Source organism: Borostomias antarcticus (assembly GCF_949987555.1).
Source record: "Borostomias antarcticus genome assembly, chromosome: 26".
Classification (NCBI taxonomy): domain Eukaryota; kingdom Metazoa; phylum Chordata; class Actinopteri; order Stomiiformes; family Stomiidae; genus Borostomias; species Borostomias antarcticus.
This window is the reverse complement of record NC_140259.1, coordinates 6746347-6759958: the sequence shown is the minus strand read 5'-3', so window position 1 is coordinate 6759958 and position 13612 is coordinate 6746347. Positions and strand designations below refer to the sequence as shown.

Genomic DNA, 13612 nt, shown 5'->3' with positions numbered 1-13612 from the left:
CCCTGGCAGAACCTCCCTCAGGGCTGGGGAGGAGAACACGCTTTACCCTGGCAGAACCTCCCTTCAGGGTTGGGGAGGAGAACACATATTACCCTGTCAGAACCTCCCTTCAAGGTTGGGAAGGAGAACACACATTACCCTGGCAGAACCTCCCTTCAGGGTTGGGGAGGAGAACACGCTTTACCCTGGCAGAACCTCTCTTCAGGGCTGGTTAGGAGAACATGCTTTACCCTGGCAGAACCTCCCTTCAGGGTTGGGGAGGAGTTAAGGCGCTAGTTCGGGGCACAGTCACTCCTTCTGCCCAGTCTCTGCTAACTCTTTTTCTTTGGAATACACATGCCTCGTGCCTCACTAAATAAAATTGAATTAGACAGTAAAAGGCCAAAAGACATAAATAAAATACATAAATATTGTAAATTAAAATATATAAACAAAATACATAAATAAACAGTAAGCATGATTTAAAAAAATCAAAGTGAGTGTAGAAGAGGCAACACAAAGAGCATCCGAAAGCAAGACTGACAACGTGTGTTTTAAGAGCTTTATTAAGTTCGCTGTCAGGCTATTTCAGAGGCTGGAGGCATAACATACTAAAAGCTGCCTCTCCATAGGTCTTAGTCCTGGGCCCTGGTGTAGTTAGAAGACCAGTAGCAGAGGACGGCAGAACTCTACAGGGTTCATCCCTCAAAAGCACATCTGGCATATATTGTGGTTGCACAGTCATGAATTGGTTTAAAAACGAATTGAATAATCTTAAAATGAATTCTGGAACTATGTGTGCTCTCTGTCTAGTCTTGGTCAGTACTCGTGCTGCTGCATTCTCTATGTTTTGCAGCTGATCAATGTCTTTCTTGGGTAGGCCAGACAGGAGAGCACTGCAGTAATCAAGTCTGCTTGTCATAAAAGCATGGATATGTTTCTCAGTGTCCGCTAAAGAGAGACATGTTCCTCTGGTGGTAAAAAACGGTTTGGTCATATTCTTTAATATGTGCTTCAAAATTAAGATCAGAATCTAAAATTACACATAGATTTTTCACCTGGTTTTAGTCTTTAGTGTTTAATGAGTTTGAATTAAGACCAGATTACCTCTCTGGTCTTTAGCTCCAATGATTATAACCTCTGTCTTGTCCTCTTGATTGGAGAAAGTGTTGAGACATCCAGGTATTTATATGTCTAATACATTTATAAAGTTTTGGTGGGGCTAAAATCATCGGGTGACATAGAGATATACAATTGAGTATCGTCTGCATAGCAATGAAAATCAATAACATGTTTCCTTGCTGCTACCAACGGGTAACATGCATAAGCTAAACAGTACAGGGCCCAGAATTGAACCTTGTGGAACACCGCATGTTATATTTACCATCTTACGAGCTTTGGTCCCCAAGGGTGACAAATAATTTTCTGCCTGTTAGATAGGTCCTGAACCAGTTTTTCATATCACATTTCAACCTTTAATCCCAGGAATATTCACATCTTTTTTCTTTTTTTCTCAGGAAATTGTTAACTTCAACTGTCGCAAGCTTGTGGCCTCCATGCCGCTGTTCGCCAACGCGGACCCCAACTTTGTGACGGCCATGTTGACCAAGCTGAGGTTTGAGGTCTTCCAGCCGGTAGACTACATCATCCGGGAGGGGACAATTGGGAAGAAGATGTACTTCATCCAGCACGGCGTGGTCAGTGTGCTCACCAAGGGCACCATGGGAATGAAACTGATTGACGGCTCCTACTTTGGAGGTGAGCTCAGAAACACGCCCCTGGACTATGGTTACGCTTCTATTGTACTGTACTCTACTGTAGTCTATTCTATTCTTGTCTTGTCCACCCAATCCAGTCCACTCCATTCTACACTTCTATGCTACAGTGAAGCAATAACTCATGAGAGGGTGTGGTATATGGCCTATATACCACAACCCTTGAGTGAGTTATTGCTTTTATACAACGGGTTACACCGTCGGGAAATATTTATAGAATCAAAACCTAGTATTTCAGTGTCTTAATGCCGATTTTAGTGAACTGCGGCCAGAAAAATAGTTCCCAAACTATTACGTTGCTATGGAGTTTCAAATGAGGATCAATATTCCTGGAGGAACAGTGATGGCATCCCATAGTTAACATTGGTTTGGAACTGTAACTGAAATGGAAATGATCCGTTACCCTTCCTTTCAGCAATGTGTCTGAGTCCTGGATATGACCTAGCAACCAAACACCTAGCTTGACAACCTAGACTAATGACGTAGCTAGTGTAAGGCACCCCTGATCTTGCTAGCTTGCCACGATCTAAGTGTGATCCATGCATATTTACTGTGCAACATATCAATTGCCCAGTTGTCAAAACTAATTGGCAACAAACTGTTTATGATTGCCAGCCTCATTGTCCTCAAACAAGTTGATTTTCCCCCACGTTTGATATGTCACTGTAGTCTCAGTTTAGGTTAGACCAGGCTAGCTAGCGTTAGCTAGCCAAATACATTGTGAGTTGAGATGCGCCGTGATCAGCTATAGCTAATGAAAGGATAAAGGATTTAAATCCTGGAGTTGCCTCTTCACATGGGTCTATCTTGAAAATCGCCTGCGTGCGTTGTTTGATACAAATGCACAGATTACGGCACCGGAGATGTGCGCATTCAGCTGTAACGTTAGTGGATGACACACACAGGCTACACTGTACCAACAGACCCTACCGGGGACGTCCAACAACGTGTCGACACATTTTCAAACAGGCTTTATTTTGGTAAAATAAAATAAAAAAATCAGGATGTGATAAACTGACTGTCAGTGCAAAAATTACATTGGAATGTTGAAACAGTGAAACAGGACGGTGAGAGTTGCCGTTTTGCTGGCTGGAAAGAGATGAACAGTGTTGATCCGTTTAGCCAATGAGCAAGATAGTCTGTTAGCTTCCAGAATATTCTTCCTGTGAAACATCGCCCGGTGTTCGGGCCGTGGTCTTGGAGGGTATCTGGCACATCCAGTGGCCAGGTGTGTGTGTGTGTGTGTGTGTGTGTGTGTGTTTGCGTGTATGTGTGTGTGTGTGTGTTTGTGTGTGTGTTTGCGTGTGTGTTTGTGTGTGTGTGTGTTTGCGTGTACCTTCATGTTTGTGTGTGTGTGTGTGTGTCACAGCTCATAAGGACCATTAATTCCGGCTCATTAGCGAACTAGGACAGTGATGACAGAGAGGAAAGGGAGAAGGAGAGAGATGAGAGAGAGGAAGCAGAGAAGGAAGCTCACTAAACCTCCAGAGTAGTAACTCCCCTCAGAGAGGAAGTAGAGGGGGTCTGCGGTCTTGTAGCGGTCTAAGCATCAGTTTCCGGTGCAGCTGACAGCAGACCAGGTGAGAGACCGGTGGTCTCGCCAGATCCAAATATGGCCGTATCCCATGGGGGGGAGTGGCATATTGGGCCGCCACTCCTAATGGTGGTTAGCTTTATTTTGGCACAAGGACCCGACACTCTATAGTGACCCCGTCAGGTAGTACAAGCCATTCTGATCAGAGATCTGCCACCCAGATGTGTCTAGTCCAGTCCTAGGCCGAGCAGTGACAAATTTAATTATTTCCACCTGAAAAAAAACATAAGGGGTATGTATGGTGGGGGGGTTTTTCAGACCAAATTTATTTTTATCTGCAATCTTCCTGAACATTCACAGGTGTGTAGTACAAGCCTTGCTGATCAGGGATCTGCCACCCATGGGTGTCGAGTCCAGTCCTAGGCCGGGCAGTGACAAATGTAATTATTTCCACCTGAAAAAAACATAAGGGGTATGTATGGCGGGGTTTTTTTTCAGACCAAATTTAATTCTATCTACAATCTTCATGAACATTCACAGGCATGTAGTACAAGCCATTCTGATCAGAGATCTGCCACCCAGGTGTGTCTAGTCCAGTCCTAGGAGGAGCAGTGACAAATTTAATTATTTCCACCTGAAAAAAAACATAAGGGGTATGTATGGCGTTCTTTTTTTCAGACCAAATTTATTTCTATCAACAATCTTCATGAACATTCACAGGTATGTAGTACAAGCCATTCTGATCAGAGATCTGCCACCCAGGTGTGTCTAGTCCAGTCCTAGGAGGAGCAGTGACAAATTTTATTATTTCCACCTGAAAAAAAACATAAGGGGTATGTATGGTGGGGTTTTTTTTCAGACCAAATTTATTTTTATCTGCAATCTTCCTGAACATTCACAGGTGTGTAGTACAAGCCTTTCTGATCAGTGATCTGCCACCCATGGGTGTCTAGTCCAGTCCTAGGCCGGGCAGTGACAAATTTTATTATTTCCACCTGAAAAAAAACATAAGGGGTATGTATGGCGGTTTTTTTTTTCAGACCAAATTTATTTCTATCTACAATCTTCATGAACATTCACAGGCATGTAGTACAAGCCATTCTGATCAGAGATCTGCCACCCAGGTGTGTCTAGTCCAGTCCTAGGAGGAGCAGTGACAAATCTAATTATTTCCAGCTGAAAAAAAACATAAGGGGTATGTATGGCGTTTTTTTTTTCAGACCAAATTTATTTCTATCTACAATCTTCCTGAACATTCACAGGTGTGTAGTACAAGCCTTGCTGATCAGGGATCTGCCACCCATGGGTGTCGAGTCCAGTCCTAGATCGGGCAGTGACAAATGCAATTATTTCCACCTGAAAAAAAACATAAGGGGTATGTATGGCGTTTTTTTTTTTCAGACCAAATTTAATTCTATCTACAATCTTCATGAACATTCACAGGTATGTAGTACAAGCCATTCTGATCAGAGATCTGCCACCCAGGTGTGTCTAGTCCAGTCCTAGGAGGAGCAGTGACAAATTTTATTATTTCCACCTGAAAAAAAACATAAGGGGTATGTATGGTGGGGGGTTTTTTCAGACCAAATTTATTTTTATCTGCAATCTTCCTGAACATTCAAAGGTGTGTAGTACAAGCCTTTCTGATCAGGGATCTGCCACCCATGGGTGTCTAGTCCAGTCCTAGGCCGGGCAGTGACAAATGTAATTATTTGCACCTGAAAAAAAACATAAGGGGTATGTATGGCGTTTTTTTTTTTCAGACCAAATTTATTTCTATCTACAATCTTCATGAACATTCACAGGCATGTGGTACAAGCCATTCTGATCAGAGATCTGCCACCCAGGTGTGTCTAGTCCAGTCCTAGGAGGAGCAGTGACAAATTTAATTATTTCCACCTGAAAAAAAACATAAGGGGTATGTATGGCGTTCTTTTTTTCAGACCAAATTTATTTCTATCAACAATCTTCATGAACATTCACAGGTATGTAGTACAAGCCATTCTGATCAGAGATCTGCCACCCAGGTGTGTCTAGTCCAGTCCTAGGAGGAGCAGTGACAAATGTTATTATTTCCACCTGAAAAAAAACATAAGGGGTATGTATGGCGTTTTTTTTTTTCAGACCAAATTTAATTCTATCTACAATCTTCATGAACATTCACAGGCATGTAGTACAAGCCATTCTGATCAGAGATCTGCAACCCAGGTGTGTCTAGTCCAGTCCTAGGAGGAGCAGTGACAAATTTAATTATTTCCACCTGAAAAAAAACATAAGGGGTATGTATGGAGGTTTATTTTTTCAGACCAAATTTAATTCTATCTACAATCTTCATGAACATTCACAGGCATGTAGTACAAGCCATTCTGATCAGAGATCTGCCACCCAGGTGTGTCTAGTCCAGTCCTAGGAGGAGCAGTGAAAAATTTTATTATTTCCACCTGAAAAAAAACATAAGGGGTATGTATGGCGGTTTTTTTTTTCAGACCAAATTTATTTCTATCTACAATCTTCATGAACATTCACAGGCATGTAGTACAAGCCATTCTGATCAGAGATCTGCCACCCAGGTGTGTCTAGTCCAGTCCTAGGAGGAGCAGTGACAAATCTAATTATTTCCAGTTGAAAAAAAACATAAGGGGTATGTATGGCGTTTTTTTTTTCAGACCAAATTTATTTCTATCTACAATCTTCCTGAACATTCACAGGTGTGTAGTACAAGCCTTGCTGATCAGGGATCTGCCACCCATGGGTGTCGAGTCCAGTCCTAGGCCGGGCAGTGACAAATGCAATTATTTCCAGCTGAAAAAAAACATAAGGGGTATGTATGGCGTTTTTTTTTTTCAGACCAAATTTAATTCTATCTACAATCTTCATGAACATTCACAGGTATGTAGTACAAGCCATTCTGATCAGAGATCTGCCACCCAGGTGTGTCTAGTCCAGTCCTAGGAGGAGCAGTGACAAATTTTATTATTTCCACCTGAAAAAAAACATAAGGGGTATGTATGGTGGGGGGTTTTTTCAGACCAAATTTATTTTTATCTGCAATCTTCCTGAACATTCAAAGGTGTGTAGTACAAGCCTTTCTGATCAGGGATCTGCCACCCATGGGTGTCTAGTCCAGTCCTAGGCCGGGCAGTGACAAATTTTATTATTTCCACCTGAAAAAAAACATAAGGGGTATGTATGGCGTTTTTTTTTTTCAGACCAAATTTATTTCTATCTACAATCTTCATGAACATTCACAGGCATGTAGTACAAGCCATTCTGATCAGGGATCTGCCACCCATGGGTGTCGAGTCCAGTCCTAGGAGGAGCAGTGACAAATGTAATTATTTGCACCTGAAAAAAAACATAAGGGGTATGTATGGCGTTTTTTTTTTTCAGACCAAATTTATTTCTATCTACAATCTTCATGAACATTCACAGGCATGTGGTACAAGCCATTCTGATCAGAGATCTGCCACCCAGGTGTGTCTAGTCCAGTCCTAGGCCGAGCAGTGACACATTTAATTATTTCCACCTGAAAAAAAACATAAGGGGTATGTATGGCGTTTTTTTTTTTCAGACCAAATTTATTTCTATCTACAATCTTCATGAACATTCACAGTCATGTAGTACAAGCAATTCTGATCAGAGATCTGCCACCCATGGGTGTCTAGTCCATTCCTAGGCCGAGCAGTGACAAATTTAATTATTTCCACCTGAAAAAAAACGTAAGGGGTATGTATGGCTTTTTTTTTTTCAGACCAAATTTAATTCTATCTACAATCTTCATGAACATTCACAGGCATGTAGTACAAGCCATTCTGATCAGAGATCTGCCACCCAGGTGTGTCTAGTCCAGTCCTAGGAGGAGCAGTGACAAATTTTATTATTTCCACCTGAAAAAAAACATAAGGGGTATGTATGGAGGTTTTTTTTTTCAGACCAAATTTATTTCTATCTACAATCTTCATGAACATTCACAGGCATGTAGTACAAGCCATTCTGATCAGAGATCTGCCACCCAGGTGTGTCTAGTCCAGTCCTAGGAGGAGCAGTGACAAATTTAATTATTTCCACCTGAAAAAAAACATAAGGGGTATGTATGGTGGGGTTTTTTTTCAGACCAAATTTATTTTTATCTGCAATCTTCCTGAACATTCACAGGTGTGTAGTACAAGCCTTTCTGATCAGGGATCTGCCACCCATGGGTGTCTAGTCCAGTCCTAGGCCGGGCAGTGACAAATGTAATTATTTCCACCTGAAAAAAAACATAAGGGGTATGTATGGCGTTTTTTTTTTTCAGACCAAATTTAATTCTATCTACAATCTTCATGAACATTCACAGGCATGTAGTACAAGCCATTCTGATCAGAGATCTGCCACCCAGGTGTGTCTAGTCCATTCCTAGGCCGAGCAGTGACACATTTAATTATTTCCACCTGAAAAAAAACGTAAGGGGTATGTATGGCGGTTTTTTTTTCAGACCAAATTTATTTCTATCGTACAAGCAATTCTGATCAGAGATCTGCCACCCATGGGTGTCTAGTCCATTCCTAGGCCGAGCAGTGACAAATTTTATTATTTCCACCTGAAAAAAAACGTAAGGGGTATGTATGGCGTTCTTTTTTTCAGACCAAATTTATTTCTATCTACAATCTTCATGAACATTCACAGTCATGTAGTACAAGCAATTCTGATCAGAGATCTGCCACCCATGGGTGTCTAGTCCATTCCTAGGCCGAGCAGTGACAAATTTAATTATTTCCACCTGAAAAAAAACGTAAGGGGTATGTATGGCGTTTTTTTTTTTCAGACCAAATTTAATTCTATCTACAATCTTCATGAACATTCACAGGCATGTAGTACAAGCCATTCTGATCAGAGATCTGCCACCCAGGTGTGTCTAGTCCAGTCCTAGGAGGAGCAGTGACAAATTTTATTATTTCCACCTGAAAAAAAACATAAGGGGTATGTATGGCGTTTTTTTTTTCAGACCAAATTTATTTCTATCTACAATCTTCATGAACATTCACAGTCATGTAGTACAAGCAATTCTGATCAGAGATCAGCCACCCATGGGTGTCTAGTCCATTCCTAGGCCGAGCAGTGACAAATTTAATTATTTCCACCTGAAAAAAAACGTAAGGGGTATGTATGGCTTTTTTTTTTTTCAGACCAAATTTATTTCTATCTACAATCTTCATGAACATTCACAGTCATGTAGTACAAGCGATTCTGATCAGAGATCTGCCACCCATGGGTGTCTAGTCCATTCCTAGGCCGAGCAGTGACACATTTAATTATTTCCACCTGAAAAAAAACGTAAGGGGTATGTATGGCGTTTTTTTTTTTCAGACCAAATTTAATTCTATCTACAATCTTCATGAACATTCACAGGCATGTAGTACAAGCCATTCTGATAAGAGATCTGCCACCCAGGTGTGTCTAGTCCAGTCCTAGGAGGAGCAGTGACAAATCTAATTATTTCCAGCTGAAAAAAAACATAAGGGGTATGTATGGAGGGTTTTTTTTTCAGACCAAATTTATTTCTATCTACAATCTTCATGAACATTCACAGTCATGTAGTACAAGAGATTCTGATCAGAGATCTGCCACCCATGGGTGTCTAGTCCATTCCTAGGCCGAGCAGTGACCAATTTAATTATTTCCACCTGAAAAAAAACGTAAGGGGTATGTATGGCGTTTTTTTTTTTCAGACCAAATTTAATTCTATCTACAATCTTCATGAACATTCACAGGCATGTAGTACAAGCCATTCTGATCAGAGATCTGCCACCCAGGTGTGTCTAGTCCAGTCCTAGGAGGAGCAGTGACAAATTTTATTATTTCCACCTGAAAAAAAACATAAGGGGTATGTATGGCGTTTTTTTTTTCAGACCAAATTTATTTCTATCTACAATCTTCATGAACATTCACAGTCATGTAGTACAAGCAATTCTGATCAGAGATCTGCCACCCATGGGTGTCTAGTCCATTCCTATGCCGAGCAGTGACAAATTTAATTATTTCCACCTGAAAAAAAACATAAGGGGTATGTATGGCGTTTTTTTTTTCAGACCAAATTTATTTCTATCTACAATCTTCATGAACATTCACAGTCATGTAGTACAAGCAATTCTGATCAGAGATCTGCCACCCATGGGTGTCTAGTCCATTCCTAGGCCGAGCAGTGACAAATTTAATTATTTCCACCTGAAAAAAAACGTAAGGGGTATGTATGGCTTTTTTTTTTTCAGACCAAATTTAATTCTATCTACAATCTTCATGAACATTCACAGGCATGTAGTACAAGCCATTCTGATCAGAGATCTGCCACCCAGGTGTGTCTAGTCCAGTCCTAGGAGGAGCAGTGACAAATTTTATTATTTCCACCTGAAAAAAAACATAAGGGGTATGTATGGCGTTTTTTTTTTTCAGACCAAATTTAATTCTATCTACAATCTTCATGAACATTCACAGGCATGTAGTACAAGCCATTCTGATCAGAGATCTGCCACCCAGGTGTGTCTAGTCCAGTCCTAGGAGGAGCAGTGACAAATTTTATTATTTCCACCTGAAAAAAAACATAAGGGGTATGTATGGCGTTTTTTTTTTCAGACCAAATTTATTTCTATCTACAATCTTCATGAACATTCACAGTCATGTAGTACAAGCCATTCTGATCAGAGATCTGCCACCCAGGTGTGTCTAGTCCAGTCCTAGGAGGAGCAGTGACAAATCTAATTATTTCCAGCTGACAAAAAACATAAGGGGTATGTATGGAGGTTTTTTTTTTCAGACCAAATTTATTTCTATCTACAATCTTCATGAACATTCACAGTCATGTAGTACAAGCGATTCTGATCAGAGATCTGCCACCCATGGGTGTCTAGTCCATTCCTAGGCCGAGCAGTGACAAATTTAATTATTTCCACCTGAAAAAAAACGTAAGGGGTATGTATGGCGTTTTTTTTTTTCAGACCAAATTTAATTCTATCTACAATCTTCATGAACATTCACAGGCATGTAGTACAAGCCATTCTGATCAGAGATCTGCCACCCAGGTGTGTCTAGTCCAGTCCTAGGAGGAGCAGTGACAAATTTAATTATTTCCACCTGAAAAAAAACATAAGGGGTATGTATGGCGTTTTTTTTTTCAGACCAAATTTATTTCTATCTACAATCTTCATGAACATTCACAGTCATGTAGTACAAGCAATTCTGATCAGAGATCTGCCACCCATGGGTGTCTAGTCCATTCCTAGGCCGAGCAGTGACAAATTTAATTATTTCCACCTGAAAAAAAACGTAAGGGGTATGTATGGCTTTTTTTTTTTCAGACCAAATTTAATTCTATCTACAATCTTCATGAACATTCACAGGCATGTAGTACAAGCCATTCTGATCAGAGATCTGCCACCCAGGTGTGTCTAGTCCAGTCCTAGGAGGAGCAGTGACAAATTTTATTATTTCCACCTGAAAAAAAACATAAGGGGTATGTATGGCGTTCTTTTTTTCAGACCAAATTTATTTCTATCAACAATCTTCATGAACATTCACAGGTATGTAGTACAAGCCATTCTGATCAGAGATCTGCCACCCAGGTGTGTCTAGTCCAGTCCTAGGAGGAGCAGTGACAAATCTAATTATTTCCAGCTGAAAAAAAACATAAGGGGTATGTATGGAGGTTTTTTTTTTCAGACCAAATTTATTTCTATCTACAATCTTCATGAACATTCACAGTCATGTAGTACAAGCGATTCTGATCAGAGATCTGCCACCCATGGGTGTCTAGTCCATTCCTAGGCCGAGCAGTGACAAATTTAATTATTTCCACCTGAAAAAAAACGTAAGGGGTTTGTATGGCGTTTTTTTTTTCAGACCAAATTTAATTCTATCTACAATCTTCATGAACATTCACAGGCATGTAGTACAAGCCATTCTGATCAGAGAGGAGCAGTGACAAATTTTATTATTTCCACCTGAAAAAAAACGTAAGGGGTATGTATGGCGTTTTTTTTTTTCAGACCAAATTTAATTCTATCTACAATCTTCATGAACATTCACAGTCATGTAGTACAAGCAATTCTGATCAGAGATCTGCCACCCATGGGTGTCTAGTCCATTCCTATGCCGAGCAGTGACAAATTTAATTATTTCCACCTGAAAAAAAACATAAGGGGTATGTATGGCGTTTTTTTTTTCAGACCAAATTTATTTCTATCTACAATCTTCATGAACATTCACAGTCATGTAGTACAAGCAATTCTGATCAGAGATCTGCCACCCATGGGTGTCTAGTCCATTCCTAGGCCGAGCAGTGACAAATTTAATTATTTCCACCTGAAAAAAAACGTAAGGGGTATGTATGGCTTTTTTTTTTTCAGACCAAATTTAATTCTATCTACAATCTTCATGAACATTCACAGGCATGTAGTACAAGCCATTCTGATCAGAGATCTGCCACCCAGGTGTGTCTAGTCCAGTCCTAGGAGGAGCAGTGACAAATTTTATTATTTCCACCTGAAAAAAAACATAAGGGGTATGTATGGCGTTTTTTTTTTTCAGACCAAATTTAATTCTATCTACAATCTTCATGAACATTCACAGGCATGTAGTACAAGCCATTCTGATCAGAGATCTGCCACCCAGGTGTGTCTAGTCCAGTCCTAGGAGGAGCAGTGACAAATTTTATTATTTCCACCTGAAAAAAAACATAAGGGGTATGTATGGCGTTTTTTTTTTCAGACCAAATTTATTTCTATCTACAATCTTCATGAACATTCACAGTCATGTAGTACAAGCCATTCTGATCAGAGATCTGCCACCCAGGTGTGTCTAGTCCAGTCCTAGGAGGAGCAGTGACAAATCTAATTATTTCCAGCTGAAAAAAAACATAAGGGGTATGTATGGAGGTTTTTTTTTTCAGACCAAATTTATTTCTATCTACAATCTTCATAAACATTCACAGTCATGTAGTACAAGCGATTCTGATCAGAGATCTGCCACCCATGGGTGTCTAGTCCATTCCTAGGCCGAGCAGTGACAAATTTAATTATTTCCACCTGAAAAAAAACGTAAGGGGTATGTATGGCGTTTTTTTTTTTCAGACCAAATTTAATTCTATCTACAATCTTCATGAACATTCACAGGCATGTAGTACAAGCCATTCTGATCAGAGATCTGCCACCCAGGTGTGTCTAGTCCAGTCCTAGGAGGAGCAGTGACAAATTTTATTATTTCCACCTGAAAAAAAACATAAGGGGTATGTATGGCGTTTTTTTTTTCAGACCAAATTTATTTCTATCTACAATCTTCATGAACATTCACAGTCATGTAGTACAAGCCATTCTGATCAGAGATCTGCCACCCAGGTGTGTCTAGTCCAGTCCTAGGAGGAGCAGTGACAAATCTAATTATTTCCAGCTGAAAAAAAACATAAGGGGTATGTATGGAGGTTTTTTTTTTCAGACCAAATTTATTTCTATCTACAATCTTCATGAACATTCACAGTCATGTAGTACAAGCGATTCTGATCAGAGATCTGCCACCCATGGGTGTCTAGTCCATTCCTAGGCCGAGCAGTGACAAATTTAATTATTTCCACCTGAAAAAAAACGTAAGGGGTATGTATGGCGTTTTTTTTTTTCAGACCAAATTTAATTCTATCTACAATCTTCATGAACATTCACAGGCATGTAGTACAATCCATTCTGATCAGAGATCTGCCACCCAGGTGTGTCTAGTCCAGTCCTAGGAGGAGCAGTGACAAATTTTATTATTTCCACCTGAAAAAAAACATAAGGGGTATGTATGGCGTTTTTTTTTTCAGACCAAATTTATTTCTATCTACAATCTTCATGAACATTCACAGTCATGTAGTACAAGCAATTCTGATCAGAGATCTGCCACCCATGGGTGTCTAGTCCATTCCTAGGCCGAGCAGTGACAAATTTAATTATTTCCACCTGAAAAAAAACATAAGGGGTATGTATGGCGTTTTTTTTTTCAGACCAAATTTATTTCTATCTACAATCTTCATGAACATTCACAGTCATGTAGTACAAGCAATTCTGATCAGAGATCTGCCACCCATGGGTGTCTAGTCCATTCCTAGGCCGAGCAGTGACAAATTTAATTATTTCCACCTGAAAAAAAACGTAAGGGGTATGTATGGCTTTTTTTTTTTCAGACCAAATTTAATTCTATCTACAATCTTCATGAACATTCACAGGCATGTAGTACAAGCCATTCTGATCAGAGATCTGCCACCCAGGTGTGTCTAGTCCAGTCCTAGGAGGAGCAGTGACAAATTTTATTATTTCCACCTGAA

General features: G+C 40.1%; 1 protein-coding gene across 1 annotated transcript in view; it reads left to right on the top strand.

Moving 5' to 3' along the window:
- The window catches only part of hcn2b (hyperpolarization activated cyclic nucleotide-gated potassium channel 2b), a gene marked incomplete at both ends in the record, with an annotated part of 109455 nt that overhangs the window by 28798 nt on the left and 67045 nt on the right, over window positions 1-13612 (top strand). Inside the window, one exon of the mRNA XM_084459026.1 lies at window positions 1497-1737. Within this exon, the coding sequence (XP_084315152.1) occupies window positions 1497-1737 (241 nt within the window). The remainder of the gene's footprint in view (window positions 1-1496; window positions 1738-13612) is intronic.